We start from the raw sequence: 18,838 nt of genomic DNA on the forward strand, positions 1-18,838 counted from the left end.
GTGTTCTGCACAAAAGTCTGGTTAACTTGCTTGACAATTAGCACAGCTAATGTAGCCAGTGGATTAGATAATCCACAGATAAAGTTTGTGCAAAGAACATTATATTTAAAAGCAGGCCAAAAGCATGTGACCATTCTGCACATTATCAGTATGCAAACACCGCACCCTGAGTTAGTATGATGTGGTATATGTGACTTGGTTCTTTTACAAACAACAACAACTGCAAAAATACAATTTAATTTAATTATACCAAGGAGACATACTTTCCACATTCGGCTTACATAATTCACTGGACCAGTCACAATAACTTTGCTTTTACTATACTAATATTAAGTCAGTTCAAAGTATAAATGTGAAATTCAACAATACATTTTGAAGAATTAAATGTTTTTATATTATTTATTTATTGTTGGAGAGGCACAGCAATTACTTTATGAGTATGTGCCACACTGAAATTATTTAGTGTGGCACATACTTTGATTACTGGGCTGAGAATATTACAATATCAATCTGAAAGGGAATATAGATTTTGGTCACACTCTTTCTATTAGCATTGAAAGTATGATATTTACCGTTTTCAACACTCATAATCATATCTTCAAAAATGTTTTAGAGTAAAATGATTAGGTCTGCTTTCGTATGTTACTGTATATCTAAAATCCATCCAGATCACACACATTGCTTTCTTACCACTTCTAATAACTTGTGGCTTAGTAAGTCGACAAGTTTCCAAACGCAAAGATAAAACAAGCATTTAACCCTACAACTGATTTATTTTAAATCGTCCTTTATCACAATCAGAAAATTGTCATTCGTAAGCTGGTACCTATATTTCGGAACAATAGGACAATCGTTATATATATTAATCCTTCTGCTTCTTGTAGAAATATACTCTGTAACATCGTAAAAATCTAACCTAGTAATGATACATTTGAAATAACGCAAGTAGCATATAAATTTTAACTAATGGAGAGAATTCCTTCGGGGGAGACGGGGTCCCCAATGGGCGGAGTCACTTTAAAACCAAGTTGCTCTAATAATGAAGCACAACATTTTTCAAATACATGCTTAGCCCCTCATCTAACGTCACAATGTGAACGCGTTTTATTTTCCCTGCCGGAACACGCGCACCGTACATTTCTACGCGTTTCTTCTGGTTGTTTTGTTATGTTCACTGCTGCAGTATCCATACTCAACTGCTCAATCAATCCACCCACTTTTAAGATATAGCCAACTTAACGCAAATTGGACTGCGTGCATCCAGGCCGCATGCTTGAAAATTTTTTTTATGATATTTCCAAACAATTAGTACTTAATATTGACATGCAACACACTATTAAAATAGCTCACCTTTTCAACGGTAGTTTTCGTCAACGTCAGGTCAGGATGCTCTTGGTTTTCTGCATCAGCACCGAGAACCAAGAGGAACTCCCACAGGCTCAGGGACCGTCTAAAAATTCACAACTGATTCAAGACAAGGGACCAGGGTCAAACTCGATGTTATTACGAACGTTGTTTATGTTCCGGATTGTTCTTAATACACGTCACAAACCATGTGGCCTTGACCAGTGAATATATAGTTAAAAAATAGTTTTTAAAATCTCAGGTCAACGACGAAGCATATAAATACAGCGATAACACAGATAATGGTTAATTTCTGTTTATGGTTGCTCAAATCCAGTTGATTGGGAAAGAGAGACAGGTTTTTTATTTAGTTGCCAAAGATTATTACCCACCAGGGATAAGAAAATTGAAGGTTGTCAACAGAAAGAAGAGCAAAATGGATTTGCAATATAAGTAAACAAGAAAAAATTGATTATATAAGTATTTGCTCGGATCACATTGTCACTGTTAAGCTTACTTTTAATGCGTACCAGTTTTATGAAGTACCAGTTTTATTAAGTGTAATGTCCGAACTAGCAAGCTACAAGGTTCTTTACAACAAAATCAGCAAATCAATGTCATGATTGCCTATGTATCATAACTGGTCATATCCTAACTCTTTTGGACGTAAAGTCATTACTAAGATGTAATTACCCTCTTCCACTTGGCATCATAGCTAGTTTGCTAGATTGCTAGTGAAATATCATATCTATAAATGAAACCTCTACTTGATTACCGAGTTGCAAAATGCCACGGTGTTACCAAAAAATTACGCTGTGTGCAGAAAATAGGTTTTACCGTTTGTGAGTGACTGTGTGATTACACCTGCGGAGTGTAGGTGTAGCCTGTAGGACTGCTAGCTAGTTATGTTGTTAGCTTATTTCCGTTGCGCCAGCTGAAGTACAGCTGGCGCAACCCAGTCCTACAGAGGGCAGGAGGAGGGTTGCTGCAGCAGTGAAGTTCCCCCCTTAGATCTTTGTTTTCTTCTGTTACAGATCAACCATTCAACCTTTATGTGAAAGCTCATATTGACTGGGCGCCATCGTAATGTTTTTTAATGGATGCCACGTAATTTAGGCCTAGTTTAACCCCTGTGTCTTACCACAAAAATGAATGGGTTGCTATGGGTCGCTATGGCTGCTTGTCCTCCAACACGTCATTGTCAAGGAAATTGTCACATGATTAAAAATGATCCATACAGTATTCCCTCATATACTAACATATGTATTTAACCTGAATACACATTCCTGAATTGTGCACATTCAGTTAGATCCTGAAAAGAATATAACTGAATGAATAGAAAGAATAGTTATATTAAGTATATTAGCTATAATCTTGTATATGGTAAATTGATTGAAATACTACATTGCTTCTCTGCTAATCCTACTGTATAATAATGTCATATTACCAAAATGTTCACAGAGATTACAGTATATTGTTTTAAATATAAACATCTGTCATGTGTTACAAAACATGCAGTCTAATTGTTGACATTCAAAGGTTGGCATTGTTATTACTGATTGAATGGGGACATCTGCTGGTAACATATCAGAACACTTGCAGCCATTAAATGAAAAACATTTATGTTTTTATAGGGATGGCCTCTTGCTGAAATACACAAAATAATTTAGACTGGAGAAGAGAATGACGAGAGCTGTTCTTTTGACTCTCAGGAAGGCGTAGTGGACGCTGAAATATCAGTCCACTCTGTTCATATTAAAATGTGTTTAGTATAAACATATTTGTGTTATCCAGCTGTATGTCCTGTATTATCGAGCCTATTAATATGGATCAAGATGACCGTGAGGCAGAATTGTCCAAAATAAATCGATTTGCTTTTTTCTGGAAAACCTCATCTTTACCCAGGTTGTTTGTATGACTGATGTTCGTGTCCACACCAGTAGGCGGTGCTAGTCAATCCGCAACACCACAGCAATATAAAAGCTAACGTTTGTATCGTCTTGGCAACACGGAATCTCCTTGTTTTTTCAATGAGTTGTCCACATAAAATTGTGGTTGTGCATCCCTGTTGATGTGTCCGTGCCTGAGCTTTAGTGGTTTGGTGCTGAAAGAACAGCTCCGTCGGATGAAAAAAGCTGACGGCAGGTAATCGACGTTTTACAATTCTGTTCACGACTTAATGTGATATAAAGACTTGCAGCTACATACAAAAGATATAACCAATTACATTTATCGGAAGTTTAGCCCAGTATTTATCACCAGTGGGCTACTGCATTCGCTATATGCCGATGTGTCGCTATGCACTGTAAAACCGGAGGTATTTGTTTTAAAACGCCTGAATGAAACTCTCACAACCTTCCTTATTTAAAATGTAATGTAGCCTATACAATCAAATCAGAACTACTGAGTGCATTCCTACATAGCATACGTAGCATATTTATTCAACCTCTGACGTTTAAATACAATATCTCTACATTTATATTTTGACACCAAATTAAAATAATGCAGATATTTCAGTGCCGTTGATGTATTAATCATCGTCGGACATTTCACGTGAGTGGACTGTTAGTTCTGCCTGAGAACTATCGCAGTTAAACGTTCTAATTAGCGTTCAATGGTTCGTTCATTGTACTGTTCTCGTTTATGTACCAATGAGCTGAAAATGTCACGTTTCCCCCCACCAGAGGCAGACACAGGAGCGTGATATAGGCTGGATTTAACCGGTTAAGACTACTGTGCAGCTAAATCGACACAGGTAAGATCGCTAAAACAGATGTTATAGAACAATATAACTACCTACATATAACCTACTTCATATTTCAGATCCAGATTGAAGTCGAGTGTTAATCAAGCATACATTGGTTAAATCAAAGTTCAAAAGGCTTCAATGACTTAAAGTAATATTTTGACCAAAACGTGATATAGGTTTACAGTATAGAACAATATTGTTTAAAAAAGTAGGGTGCCACTTACATTTCGGTCCTCTCATCACGTCCATAGCCCATTATTGCTACGAAATTACAGCGGTGTAGGGGCAGTGAATCCTTATAATCGTGCAAAACATCATTTAAACAAAGTTTCATGTTTTCAAGACCTGATTGGTTTACGCCTCTTGTTAAATGTAATACACTTGACCTGATTGATTTACACCACTTTTTAAATCTATCGTGTCAAGTGGATTTAGGTTTCCACTGATATTGAGCATTCAGCCAATGCAACATTTCTCAATTAATGGCTGTTTATTTTCACAGGAATGTATATCAGAATGTTGAAACTCAGACTCCTCAATGCTGTCGCCCCCGCCTACTTCTTCATTGCAACAATAGTAACCTTTGGCCTGCACTTTTTCTTTTTCATACCAACGATTTTCCAAACTCCGGGCACCCACCTAAGCCCTGCTACTTTTCTCCATACCGCTGTTTTCCTATATCTGATGCTGAATGCCCTGGGCAACTACACAATGACGATTAGACACCCAGCAGAGAGCGCGAATGAAAACGTAATACCGGTGTGTTCTCCAGATTGCCCAGACCGGGTGGATGCTCATTACCTCCTGAACGGCCGACATTTCTGCAAACTGTGCAAAAAAGTGATTCTGAAAAGAGACCACCACTGTTTTTTCACGGGAAACTGTATTGGCAACAGAAACATGCGCTACTTCATAATGTTTTGCATCTATACGTCGTGCACCTGCCTGTATTCTTTGGTTCTGGGAGTGGCTTATCTCACGGTGGAGTATTCAATTTCATTCGAAAACCCACTGACCTTCCTAACCCTATTGCCGCTTTCCACTGGTTATTTCTTCCTTGGTGAGTTCACTTCCTAAGTGCACTTAATGCTAGGAATTATTATATTAATTCATAATATGAACTGAAAATACAAATATAGTAAAATAGTAATATATCTCACTTGGTTTCTGTTTCAGAAGCCTTTCTATATGTGTACAGTACAATAAGATTGATGCCTTTGTTTATAAACACAAGGGAGCACTGCAATATGGGAGTACTGCCTCTGGCTTTTTAAGGAGCTGTTGACTGCTTTTAGTATCTAGGGGTGTGGCTTTAATCTGTTTTGATTCTGTTTCTATTCTGTTTCTGTACCCAGATATCAAGACCACCCTTTTCTAAAAAGGATGATTGCAAATTGTAATATGCATTCAAGTATAGCATGTTCACTTGTTTTTCCTAGAAGCTCTTGCTATTTCATTCCTTTTATTAAGATTTAGACAATAGTAGCAATAGATAAATATATGCAGTCAGCTCCAGAATGATTGGCAGCCTTGAAAGAAATTAAGAAAAAATAAAGAATTAAGAAAAATATAATAATAATATTATAATAATATATAGAAAGTAGTGGTCAATATTTTTTTTTAGTTCTGACACAATGCATGACTATAATGTTGCTAGCAAATGCAATAGTTCTCTTGTATGTTGACACGCTTTTTTTTTAACACCTCATCGATTGTAAATACACTGGATCTGTTCAGAGGCAGAATATACACAGGCCTGTATTTCCTCTTCTCAGGGACCATATCAGGCCTGCAATTCTTCCTGGTGCTGATGCTGTACGTGTGGCTGGGCATTGGTCTCACCTGCGCTGGCTTCTGCTGCCAGCAGGTCCTCCTGGTGGGTCGGGGCCAGACCTGGTGCCAGTTCCGACGGGGCCAGCTGGTGGAGGCCCCCACCTCCTGGAGGGCCAACCTAAGAGACGTCTTCGGCACCCGCTGGCTACTGGGGTTCTTCATGCCAGTGCAGACAGTGGAAGCCACACCCAGTGATGCCCACAAGCATGACTGAGCCCCCGTGATATTTAGTTTGTCGTTCTCAAAGGCCTGTGCAACTCATCTCACGCATCGATTTGTCCTGAAGCATTTACAAGAGAACCATTTCTAGAAAAAATAATAGCTTTTTTTGTCATATGAAAACATGCATTCCAGAACATGATGATTTGAAGTATTATTATCTAGGCTATTATTCTCTTGGTTATTATGTACTTCATACTGCATCACTGATGTGACCTGGTGGGAAAGTCTGTGATACCAGATGAACCATACCATACCATAGTATGATGTCAGCCAAATTTGATTTTCAGTATAGCGTGGTGAAGTTAAAATGATACTGTCCTTTGTCTATCACCAAACCTCATGACCAACCTGTCTGACAATGGTATGAATGTCAGAACAGCGATGTAATTACTGCTAATTAACCTGTATGTTCTTGAGGTGAGCCAGTAGGGTGTGTGACTCTGAGGCAGTTTAGGGTTATTGTTGGTGATGGTTCCGGAAATTATGAAAAGAAACTTGTGTTAAACTCAGTATGATAATGCCTACGGGTGGTGAATCCTACAAAAAGTACAAAATAAGCACCAGGACAGAACTCCCATTGAGAAATTTTAATTTAGGACATGTAAAATGAAAAATTCTCAAAGTCCTGTCCTGGACCTTATTGGTGATGAATTTGTCAATACTGGCAGTGAAAGAGGATGCCTTATAAGTAATTGAGTGGTTTTGTAAGTATCACTACTATTGAGTGATATTGAACTTAACACAAAGTAACCATGAACTGCCGTATTGTTCTTGCCTACAGTGTTACAAAGGACAGGCGGCAGTCTCATTTTCTGTTTACTGTGCTGGAATATATCATTTTTAATAAGGCATCCCAGCACTCTCTGTTGCACATGTTTAATCAGTTCTTCCTTTCATGTTTACTACTTAGTATCAGCAATCAAAGAAAATAGTATGTTATTTTACAAACCGTAGCGGTAGCAATTACCGTACAAAATATATTGATATCCGGTTATAAATCAAGGATTCAATGTCCTTTACTGTGTCTGAATCTGCTGGTGAAGCTTGCCTTTAACTTTCCTCTATAATCAGTAATTTGTTTGACAAAACATTAATGTGTAAGTCTAAAAATTATCTTCAGGACAAAAAGTCTAAAATATTTTTTTTGTTTCGTATTTCAGGGATTACCAGTGTCCTTATCGGGTATATCTTCAAACTAGAAGGGCTACTTTTCGGAATGCTTAAAACAAAGTATGAAATCCGCGGGCGATAGAGATTTCTGGAATACGATGACCTATAGCCGTGATCACAGCAAGGTACAAGAATGTAACTTTTCTACAACTTCATCCTCAAACTTTCCAAGAGTGTGACAAAGAATGTACATTTTGGTATGTTTATATGCGTACTCATCTGTTATGAGCCCCAGCTTTTAAGTGTGATGAATTGTTTTAACTAGTATTTATTTGGGAAATAAGCAATGGGGGCTATGTCCAGGAATTCGAATAAGCTCAGTGTACTCCTAGAACACAATGTACAGTGATGGAGAAAAGGGGAGGGGGGATAATCCTTGTGGTGACTATCCAATGAACCTTTCTCTGGCCTTTTCCCTATAATCAGGGAGGAGGAAATAAAAACCATGTTCCACCTAATTAAGAACAGGGCCTCTACACAATCTACACACATCCCATGTCTTAAATTAATTATGGGCTGCTTTGTTGTAGTTAGAGCCAACACAAAAAACATTTCTGTGTAATGACATTAGTTCACATATACAGAATTGTATTCTGAGGTTTTGTATGTGGACTACATAGATATATATATTCTTCATATATAAATGGTTTGTTTAAACTTAATTTTACAAAACACATTTTGGATGCTGAGAGAATACTTCCTCACTTGTCAAGGAAACAAAAGGTTTTTTTTCTGAACATGCTTTGTACAACTGTGTACTTCTTTAACTGATTCCAATTATTCCACTTAAACCAATAAAAGTGTTCAAAAGCTTTGGCTTGCCATATTTTTATATGTAATTTCCATAAGCATCACTAAAATCACAGCAGAACAATGAGACGCTCCATACATCCATCCATTATCCCAGCATGCATTGGGCACAAGGCAGAAATCACCCCGGACAAGGTTACGAGCTATCCCAGGGAAACAATGACACCCCTTTAAAGAAAAAAAGATGTTTATTAAGCAAACATGTCAATGCAAATGGTCTATTAAAAAAGTACAAAAAAGGAGCACTTCAGCAAACTAGAAATTATAAAGAATGTATAGTTGTGCCATCTTGTCAATTCCGAATGTTGCATAGCTTCTCATTCAACCATTTCATGGTGCAAGTTATTCATTAGACTTCAATTTCTTTTTTTCACCCTCTTTTTTGGTGACATATCAACAGTAAATCTTTCCAACCAAAATAATGCCTAGTGCAAAACAAAAATGAACTGAAAACACTTAATGAACTACAGAGCCAATAAGAAATTTATAAATACCCATGTCCTAAATTACCTAGAAGTTCAGCATGTTTGAATGTCAACGCTTTAAAACGCATCAGATTTACATTAGATTAATGAGCTACACATTGATCGTTTGAGCTTAAATGAAATGTTCTTGCCAATCACCTTTAAATCACATCAAACATGTTTCTGAGGTTCCTTATGGAGAGTAAAATAATCCATATCCGTAAAGTCAGTGCTCAGTAGTATAGGACTGTAAATAACAGGGAAAACTGTTAAAATCGTGAGGCACTGCTATGAGAACACGGTATGTTTCTTAGCTATTGTGACTTAAGTTCTCTAAACCAAACAAAAATAGCTACTGTGCTACAACTATCCAACAATTATTTAGACAAGCTACTCCTTACAGCAGGATGTCCCTACCTTAGCCACATGCTTTTTTTTTTTTGGAAATTAAATTCCACTAGGATGCAATACCTTACTACAGCGCCACTCAGCTTCACATCCTGCGGGCCACAGTGTCAGCAAGTATTTACTTCAACCGTGCTAAACCCGTAGACACTGCTGCCCGCAGAACATGTTTGAGTAGTGCTGCCTTGCTGATACAAAAACCATACACGCAGGCAAGCATGATAGAGGGCACTCAATCTATCAAGCAATGACCTTTGCCATTAACTCTGCGTAATTAAACTACTATTGTAAATATGTTGCTCAAGTAAAGGAAAAAAACACAATCCTGGTTAAACTGAAAGAGCGAGAGGGTAGGCTACAAAAAATAATATTAAATGTAAATCTCAGCGACCCAGTGCAGTTCACAACACCCATTAGTTACTTCTGCAGAGCAAAATGTGGCATGTTACAGTGATCTGCAGAAATGTGCTCACTTTCATTTTGCCACTGCTGTGCACAAAAGTACAGAAAGGTAGTAGCTCAAGTTCTGTCTAGTCTAGAAGGTGATCAAATACCAGAAGCAACTCACACACACACACACTCACACACTCACACACTCACACACTCACACACTCACACACTCACACACTCACACACTCACACACACACACACACACACACACTAAACGTGTGCCATTTGAGCACCATTGTCTTATAGATTATATTCACAAAAGTCACATTTTAGGAACACATAATTTACAGTGGCACACAGGGGAAACGACTTGTTGTTTTCAAAAACTTTCAAAACTCTTCAATATGAAACAAAATGAAAAATGAAAACTTAAGAAGCTTACATGTTACTATTCCAGAGCAATAGTAAATGATAAATTACATTATCATGACATTGTAAATGATGAATTCAGCTACAGATCAGAAACCCTGGCTGCCATTTAAACAGAGTAATACCCTACAGGGGTGGGTCTATAAGGGAGTGCAGCACCCCTCCATTACAATGGACACACCTTCGGCTTTCACATTAAACCAGTTTAAGAGTCATGGTCCATACCAGCTGAAATGGAGACTCAGACTCCTAAAACTTAAATCTTTCACCCCCCACTCTACAAACCATGATGGGGAGGTTGCATTACATTTATGGACATAAATGTATATAGGATGTAAATTGATTCCTTACACTGCTATTCAATGGCATGCCAGAGAAGAGAACCTAAACTCAAACCTAAAAACATAGCTCCTCGTGCATGTGAAATAGTGTTAAACACGGGAGCACAATCAGGGGGAACCAAAAAAATAAATACAAAATAAATTAAAAAATCTTTCAATGGGCAGCAAATTACAGTTTTACAGTCAGTCAAATGACCCTTCTGAATTCAAAAGGCATATCATCACAGGGCACAACTTTCCTAACAAAGACAAATAATCACACTAAATCCAAAAAGATTTTTGATAAATGTATGCATGCTAAGGTTTTAAACCATGATGGCAAAGCAAACTCCTTATTATCCTGCAAGAGTTCAGAATTTAATTCATGTTGCTTTAGTAACTGGCACTTGTAAATGACTTCAATAAAAGTAGAATAGGCTGAGTATGCTCTCAAATGTTTTTCATTTTTAAATGAAGCGTTGCCATTTCCACTCTCTTTCACGGTCACCTTTACCACTGGTGTGTGCTTAGCTTACATTTGATATGCATTTGCTTAGTGACTGCACAGTTCATAAGGCGGGTCATTAGAAGTATCTTCAGGGACAGATGAACTGCTACAAAAGCAGTCTAAAAATAGTAAACATGTTGAAAAGGTGCAAACACTTTACACACACACACACACACACAGTCATTCTATTCACAACTATTAAAGATAGTTCACCAAATTCACAAATATATCACTTGCTTACATAAGCTGAAATCACTGCACTTGCTGATACGATAATGGCTTTGCCAGTTGGACAAACTGTGGGTTAAAAAAGAAAAGAAAAAAAGAAAAGAAAAAGAAAAAGCCATAGCTCTCAACAGAAAACAAAAGCTTCTCTTCAAAATCCCACTAACTTTTTGTTGCTTTTCAGCTAGAATAAGATGCCACAGGAACTATTCAATTAGTTGTAATGTTGATGCTGAATCCAACTTAGTTGGATGCTGAATGGAGATATTCTTCTACAAGATGTGCAAGAGCAAGACGCAACAAATAAATATGTTAGGCTTGAATAAGGTCTTGACCTAATACAAATAAAGATTTAAAACACTGCCTATGGCACTACTAAAATAGTACAGCTTACACTAGGCTCATTCAGCAGTTTAAGACTATGAATGAAACAAGGACAGGAGTTTGCCCTGCAGAGAAAACACCACAACCGACTGAGCCCTGTTGAGTGACAGCTCTCACTGCTGCTGCCCATCTTCATGGGAAAGCACAGAGAATGCGTCCTCATTAGCCTGATCAACACGATCCAATTCACCTGGAAACTGTACCGGGTGGGCTTCCCGAAAGCCTCTTAAAGGTATAATAGCTAAGATTATATATTTTTTGTGTTAAACCATTATTACAAGACCATTGTAAATCCCTTTCCGATCGTTGAAAAGGGCTCACTGACATGTTGACTCACCCTCTGCCTGTGTTAATAGTCTTTAAATTCGGGTTTCAAAATAAACTGTTGACGCATCGACACTGTACCAAAACATTGTACAGCGGTACAATAATTCAAGCTCATTGGTTGAAAATTGGTTCTAATTGCCACAGCCAATGGCGCATAAACAGTGTTGTGGTTTGACCGATTATACCTTTAACGGTAAGAACCTCTCTAAATACATCTTACGACCCTTCTTAAACGTGGGTTTCCCAAACACATTCGTAACGCAAACGTATCTCTAGTTACCTCTTCAATTATGAGCGATCAAGATTACTTGTTCACAGCAAAGAACCTCTTTAAGATACCGCACGCAGCTGCCCTCTTTGGCAAGATGCATGCACTTTACATTCATATAAACACAGCCTACAATGGCCTAAAAAGTGTAGTACCTCCTAGTCAATTATTTTTAATGTAACCTATATTGAGAATAAATATCATAATATAAAATTTATAGCCTACTCATAAAAAAGTTATCGGAATAGCCTATGATTTGGAATGACATTGTATTAAATAAATTGAACATGATCATGTCGCATTGATAACTTGATTATTTTTAGTCCAATTAACTGCCATTAAAAGTCATTTAACAGCGTTCCATTAGTAAAACAAATTGCTGCATACTTGTATAAATAAGGCCAAAACACTGCCCTCCATGCAATGTGGAGAAGAGGCTAAATTATCGTTGCTGTACTTCAGAAAAGCGCCTAAACCAAAAGGTGCATCAGAACACATAGGACAGTAACGTCCTAATACTATACCACCAGACCACTTCATAGATGACGCCTAGGGTTGGTATGTTCAGTAATTATTTAGTTTATTATTCGTTGAATCTTGTTTTATATTAGTTTTTATTTAGTAGCCATTGTATTTAGTTCAAAGACATTAGGAATGAAAACGGTTAAAGTTTAATGATAACACGGTACGTAAATTAATAGAAATTATTTTTTCTGCGTTGACTAGCTAAGAAACATGTTACATGAAACTCCACATCGATTGGTCAACTAGTCATGCGTTTAGCAGGAACGTGCATGGCAAAGAAGTTTGTTGTTCCTTGAGTCCGTCTAACAAGACATCGGGAAAACGCACCTAATGAGAACGTTTTTAGATTAAGAACCGCGTTAACACACTTGTTAATGCAAAGATTCAACGTTTTCGGGAAACCCACCCCTGAGCTGAGCATTGAACAACTGCAGTCTGCAGTGCGCATGACATCCCCAGTCATGTCACATTTTCCAAATCAATTTGTTTAACAGCATTTTGTTTTGCGTTTACGCACTGAATATGGTCTTGGGTTCTATATCAAATACGCCAAGTAAATTCAGATTTTCCAGGTCCATTGCAGATTTAGTGACCCGTAACAGCCATGAAAACACAGTGAAAGCTACTATCGCAGTATCACTCAGTAACAGACGGAGAAAGGGGTTAAGACTAAACAGAGCACTTGTTCGTTGGTGGGTCGTCCCTCTACCAGGAGTCCACTCCGCGGACACCGTAGACTCACGGCAGTGCGTCCAGCGTGTCCTTCCCCCCGCCCTCCTGCTCCTCCGCTCCAGCAGGGACGGCCTCCATCATGCTCAGCTGCAGCTTAGTCCAGACCTGGGGGTCTCCGCTGCGTACAGCCTCCGCGAACAGCCCGGCGTGCCGCTTCAGCTGCTCCAGCTGGCCCTGGGTGCGGCGGTTCTGCCGGATCAGATCCTTGGTGCGCAGCGTGATGCCCAGCAAGCCGGACCGGTGGAGGATGTTGTAGGTGTTGCAGAAGCGCTGCTGCTTGCTGTGGCTCTCAGAGAGGATGCCCAGGCAGCTGCCGTCATCGGAGGAGGCCAGCTCCGTCGGCCACGCCCAGGACGCCAGGGCGTCCGTCTCGGCGCCTGGAGCGGCGGGTGTAGAAGGCGGCTGCGATGGCGTCAGCCCCGGGACGTTAGCGGCTGGGGCTGAGTTTACGGCTGAGGGGGCGTCCGTGACGCCGGGGGAGGGGAGAGAGCCGCAGCGGCTGGGAGAGACGGGCGGGGCGGGGGGAGCGGAGGTGACGGAGGGCTCGGCTGTACTGGCCGGGCTTGCCTGCGGAGAGTCGCGTCTCAGGCGATGGCGGTGGCGCCGTTCCTGGCCGGAGGCCAAACTGCTCTGCCCGGAGGAGTGGGCAGAGCCGCCTTTCTCCGAGAGGCTTTCCCCAGGGTGAGGGGCAATTTTGGGGTATGATTTGAGGATGGGCAGATACTTCCTGCTGGATTTCCGGCGCTTGTTGGGGGCACTCTTGTGCGAGGCACTGCTACCGTTGGAGACCATCGGCTGCAAGAAAACCACCTGTGGCTGAGGAAGCATTTCCAGGGCGGATTGGAACCCCCAGGGCTTCAGTGCTGGTGTCGGTGTATTCGGCTAGAGGAATGAACAGCATCACAATCACCACCAGTTCACTATACTGTATGTTTATGAAGTCTATAAAACCTGCATCATTCAAAAAGAATGCGGAAAACATACATTTACTCTGCCATTAGTGAACATTTTAACTGACACTTTCTTAATTTGTCGTTGTGCATGCTTATATCAACAGCAGATTCTAGTTTTTGATTGGCAATAAATATATGTATATAAATAAAAATAATATAATGCAAAAATTACTAAATACATGTTCTCAGTTTGTCATCACGAATTACTAAGTGTAGATTGATGAGCAAAAATGGCAATTTTTTCATTTAAAATTAAAGATTTAAAACAACGCAAAGTGCAAAAAGGGAATACTTTCTGAAGCCACTTTATATGCTGAAGGTACACACACTCTCATTGACATTTCTTTAATGTTTGAGTGGACAGGCAAGACAGCATTCGGTGAGCATTAGAACTTCGCAGACCATAGAGCCGTGGTGGCGCAACAGGCTAAGACGCAGCAGACTTGCAGTTGCAGTTTGCTGCAGTTGCACACTGGGGACCGGGGTTCGATTCTCGGTCCTGCTTTTGTTTAGTTTGGCCGGCTCACGTGGAGCAGCAATAATTAGCTCTCTGCTCCAGAGGGAGGGACTTGGCAGGGTTAGTAGATCGCCGCACAAAACAAGCACCATGAGCGCTTCGGAATCACGGTTACAACTTGGGAGGCAAGACGGGGGCGGTGTATCTAATACTAGCTCTAATTGAATCAGACAGGGTCCAATTGGCTACCAAATTGGGAGAAAAAGGGGAAAAAATCGGATTAAAAAGAACCTGGCAGACCTGCTTGAGGACAACGTTGTTCATGATGATCATCGGGGAGAGGCCGGGGTACGACCCTGTCATTACTGCCACCTGGGCCTGGCTGCCTGGCCTTCCGGCATCTTCTGAGTCCATCTGGTCTACAGCACTCAAGTAGCCTGAGCTGCCATCTGATAAACACAGGAAGCACAGGTCAGCTGCCGAACAACCCTGATTAAATGTACGACGGAACTGTTATCAGAGCGCCTCATCAAAACATATCAATATCACCGACCCGGTTTATTTTACCTCCAGTAGAGCATGAGAAACAGTACAGCTAAGAATGGGTCCAAGGTATCAAATGAGCCACAAACCACTGTGCTGCTGTCAGATGTGATGCAGTAGATACTACAAGAGCTGTTTTTCCTGAATATTTCTTCCATTGAGTTCCATTTGAAAATGAGTCAGGAAAAACTATTATTGTAGTATCTACAGCATATCTAGCAGCAGCATGATGGTTTGAGGCTCATTTGATACCTTGGATCCTTGATGACTTAAAGCCATTTAGCAAATGTGTTCCATACTGTATCAGCATAATTTAAAGCCAAATCTGGTCCCATGCCCCAATTTCCATTCAGATCCATTCAAAGGCAAAGAGTTTTAGTATGGCTTGTAGGACAACCTAAAAATAAGATATGCAGACTGTTGATAGGTTACAGACATCATTCAAAAGATATGCAATCAAATACAAAATATGACTCCAATTTGACATTGTTAATTTGCATCAAAGACTGGTGAAACCTTTAATAAAAATACCCTTTAATAAAAACAAGTTATAATTTATTTTATTACAAACAGAAAATCAAAGAAAATCAAATATTCAATCAGAAAAAGACAAGATGATCAGAGGTTTTTGAACGGTAATGTATATTTGGCCCTATCATTTGCTCTTGCCTTTTTAAATTAAATGTACAGAGCAACATGACAAGAGACCACATCTTCACTTGACATACTCCATTATCATTTTCTCGTTTTTGGGTAAATTATTAACTAAATAAATGTTGGTACCCCTTAATTTTTTCGCAGGACTCTAAACAACTTGAATGTGGGGAGCACCGCTGATTAATTTACAATTAACCACCTGCTTTGGGCAACAAACAACATAGCCAGTGATGCATGCAAAAATCTAGTCCTTGAAAACAAGGCCTTCAACAATGATATACGGCTCAAGTACAGTAGAGGAAATTGTGACCTAGTTCTGCAATCTGCAGTAACAAGCCTCATTGCTCAGCTGTGGGTGAGGGGGGTGAGGGTGTGCGGACCTGAAAAACCAGAGTCCCTCTCTGACTCTGGCTTGGATGTCTTCATGTTGTCCACCATGTAGGTGGACAGCCTCCTGTGGCTTCCCACTTTAGCCTTGCTACTCATCACGGCTTCTTCTGGTGCACTTTGCTCAAGCAAGCTGCATCTCCCTCCTTAGAACACCAAGCTGGGGAATAAAAGGAACAATGTAGATGTGCTTCATCAAGACATCTTCTGCAACATTGAAAATTTGTAACATTTCAGTTCTCAATGCAGATTGTTTTTCATTGATTCCAGCCAACACTAAAACTTCAACATCCAAATAAACCTCATGAATTATTACTTTCAGGAATACTTTGAAACACTCATTTCACATATAACGTATGGGTCCGATTCAAATGCATGTAATCGTGGCATGTAATCACGCACTAAAGACATGCTTGACCTTTTGCTTTTTCCAGCAGCTCCAAGGGTAATGAAGTAACTAACGTACGTGCAATTCCCAACGCAACGGTTACGGGGTTTTTTTTTTTTTTTAAACAGGACTGGCAAGCCCACAACGTCAACGGTCAACTAAATATGTGTACGGCTAGTGATTAGCTAGCTAAACCAAACGGAAGGCGTACATTTAGCGAATTTAAAATTCTAACGTTACATTGCAACGTTGGATTAGTATAGCAGTGACTTCAGGAAAATAATAACGTTACTACATTGACGTTTAGTAACGTTAGCCTACTAACGTCAGCAAACAACACACTATCTTACGCTAGTTAAAAGTGAGTCACACGACTGAATAACGTTACCGTGCCAAGTTAACTAGCTAAGTTTCCGAACATGGTTAAAAGCCTGACATTAAAATACACCAGACAGCTGACTTAAGGATCGTAACTAGCTAACAAGAAAACCACGATCATTTCCTAGGCCGTTTCTAGCCATTTTAGCTAACTTAGCTAGCGAGCAGTCCACGTAGCTACTCCAATTAAACAACAGCACTAGACTAAATTAGTTGGCTTAGCTAACCTGCCTCTAATTTAGCTAGCTAGCGAATGTGTATACCCGCAACGGAGAAACGTTCAACTGCTCTCTTGACTCTGGATTTACAACCAGACATCGCTAACGTTAGCTTGCTAGCATAGAAACCCACAGATTATGAGGGCATTGCGGCTAAATTAAGTTAACCGGCTGCCTAGTCAAATCATATCAGCAACAAAAACGGTATTACTCACTACTATAATAGTTTAATTCATGCCGTCCTAAAGCCTTGGACTATCAACAGGATATCTGCCTGAACCTATGTAGTTATTGCTACAGTAGTCACGCTAACTACCAAACTAGCCTAGCTAACGTTAGCGCTAGTCCACAAAACACGGTGCAGGACACGGGACAAGAACACACCCCTGTACACAATCACATGCCAAAGGAACGATAATCTGCAACTCACCTAGTAAATCGTTTTTTCTCGATCGCAACAGGACGTTTAGTTATGAAGGTAACCTAAATATGACCATTCAGTCCTTCGGACACATCGAATGACACAAATCTTCGTTCTTACTCGCCTAGGGTTTACGACCGAAATTGATATTTTACGGCGTGGCTAGTGGACAGGCGTTGCTGAGGAAACTGGTAATACGTCACATAATTTAGTATGCAACGCCCACCATTCGTCTTTTCTGTTCTCTTATTGGCGTGTTACGTTGAACCAGAAAACGTGACCTACTTGCAAACAGCGAGCTCATAAACCATTTTAATATGGCAAGAATATTAATAATAAATCCATAACTGGTCCAAATTTGGTTTGCCGAACGATAAAGTTTGAGGAATAGGATTACTCACAATTATTAAATAGTTCAAGTGTAATCCAGTCTTAACTGAGTAGTATATACTACCTGGTATAAAGACCTGTTGTTCCGAAAGGTAACATGACATTTGTAACTGATTTATCTCTCATGTCACCACCTCCATGGCGTATCCTCTGATAATTTTCTGGACATTTCTTTGAGAACTATAGCTTATATCTTTAACTGTTGCCATGGATGTCAAGTGAACCAGGCCTGATTCAGCCCTTAGGGGGGAGAGGATAAGCAGATAAACCTTTTGCCCAATGTCCTGCAACATGCCTGGCACTGTCCATTAGCTATCAAAAATAAATAAATAAAGCTCTTGCCTGAGTGAAATCAAAAAGTTCTCTAGACTGAAGGGGCTAGCTACTTTTTACTCGGTGTGATGTTAACTGCTACACTCCATAATACTGCTGCAAAAGGATCTTTTTTTCATTGACAGTTTGACATGAGCCACACGGTGCATTGCATATATATTGTTTTTTATTACAAGTAATATATTTCTATTGATATATATCATGTACAATATACATTATAAACAAACACATATTCCCTGCATTCTATTGACTTACACTTGTAAGTCAATACAATACTGTGCATGCGCACAGATAGGGTGCCCCTTTTTTTGGGCTGGTGTTAATTGTATAAAGAAATGTCTTTATTTGCTATATTAATTCTATGAAATATAAAGAGGGAAATACAGTAGTATCCACAAAATATACACCATATCAATTTAAAAAGTACTCTGCCCTCCAACCTCCCCCCCCCCTTTTATTTTTGCTTGAGCCCCTGCCCCTCAAAATGCCTGAGTACAGCCCTGCACTTTAATACATATAATTATATAAACTTTTGTGAGTACATGGTTATGTACAATTCTGACCCGTATTCACGTGTCATGTGAAACCACCCAATGAAAAAATGTAC

At 39.6% G+C, this 18,838-nt stretch overlaps 2 protein-coding genes across 3 annotated transcripts; one reads left to right on the forward strand and one right to left on the reverse strand.

The window, feature by feature from the left end:
- The first annotated feature begins 3,400 nt into the window (after positions 1 to 3,400).
- zdhhc22 (zinc finger DHHC-type palmitoyltransferase 22) lies at positions 3,401 to 8,131 on the forward strand. Its single transcript, XM_061262222.1, has 4 exons — positions 3,401 to 3,489; positions 4,029 to 4,099; positions 4,596 to 5,153; positions 5,869 to 8,131. The coding sequence occupies exons 3-4, from the start codon at positions 4,598 to 4,600 to the stop codon at positions 6,138 to 6,140; spliced, it is 828 nt and encodes a 275-aa protein (XP_061118206.1). The 5' UTR covers positions 3,401 to 3,489; positions 4,029 to 4,099; positions 4,596 to 4,597; the 3' UTR covers positions 6,141 to 8,131.
- A 166-nt stretch (positions 8,132 to 8,297) lies between these two features.
- Positions 8,298 to 17,638, reverse strand: cipca (CLOCK-interacting pacemaker a). 2 transcript variants are annotated; one of them, XM_061262209.1, is made up of 4 exons: positions 17,518 to 17,638; positions 16,097 to 16,263; positions 14,817 to 14,965; positions 8,298 to 13,988 (listed from the first exon to the last, which is right to left on the reverse strand). In XM_061262209.1, exons 2-4 carry the CDS (start codon positions 16,200 to 16,202, stop codon positions 13,113 to 13,115), a joined length of 1,131 nt encoding a protein of 376 aa, XP_061118193.1. In that variant the 5' UTR covers positions 16,203 to 16,263; positions 17,518 to 17,638; the 3' UTR covers positions 8,298 to 13,112. The 2 variants fall into 2 exon arrangements, with proteins under 2 accessions (XP_061118193.1, XP_061118184.1); XM_061262200.1 differs by having other exon boundaries at positions 14,808 to 14,965.
- Positions 17,639 to 18,838: the final 1,200 nt, after the last annotated feature.

The sequence above is a fragment of the Conger conger genome, chromosome 1, assembly GCF_963514075.1.
Source record: "Conger conger chromosome 1, fConCon1.1, whole genome shotgun sequence".
In the NCBI taxonomy this organism is placed as follows: domain Eukaryota; kingdom Metazoa; phylum Chordata; class Actinopteri; order Anguilliformes; family Congridae; genus Conger; species Conger conger.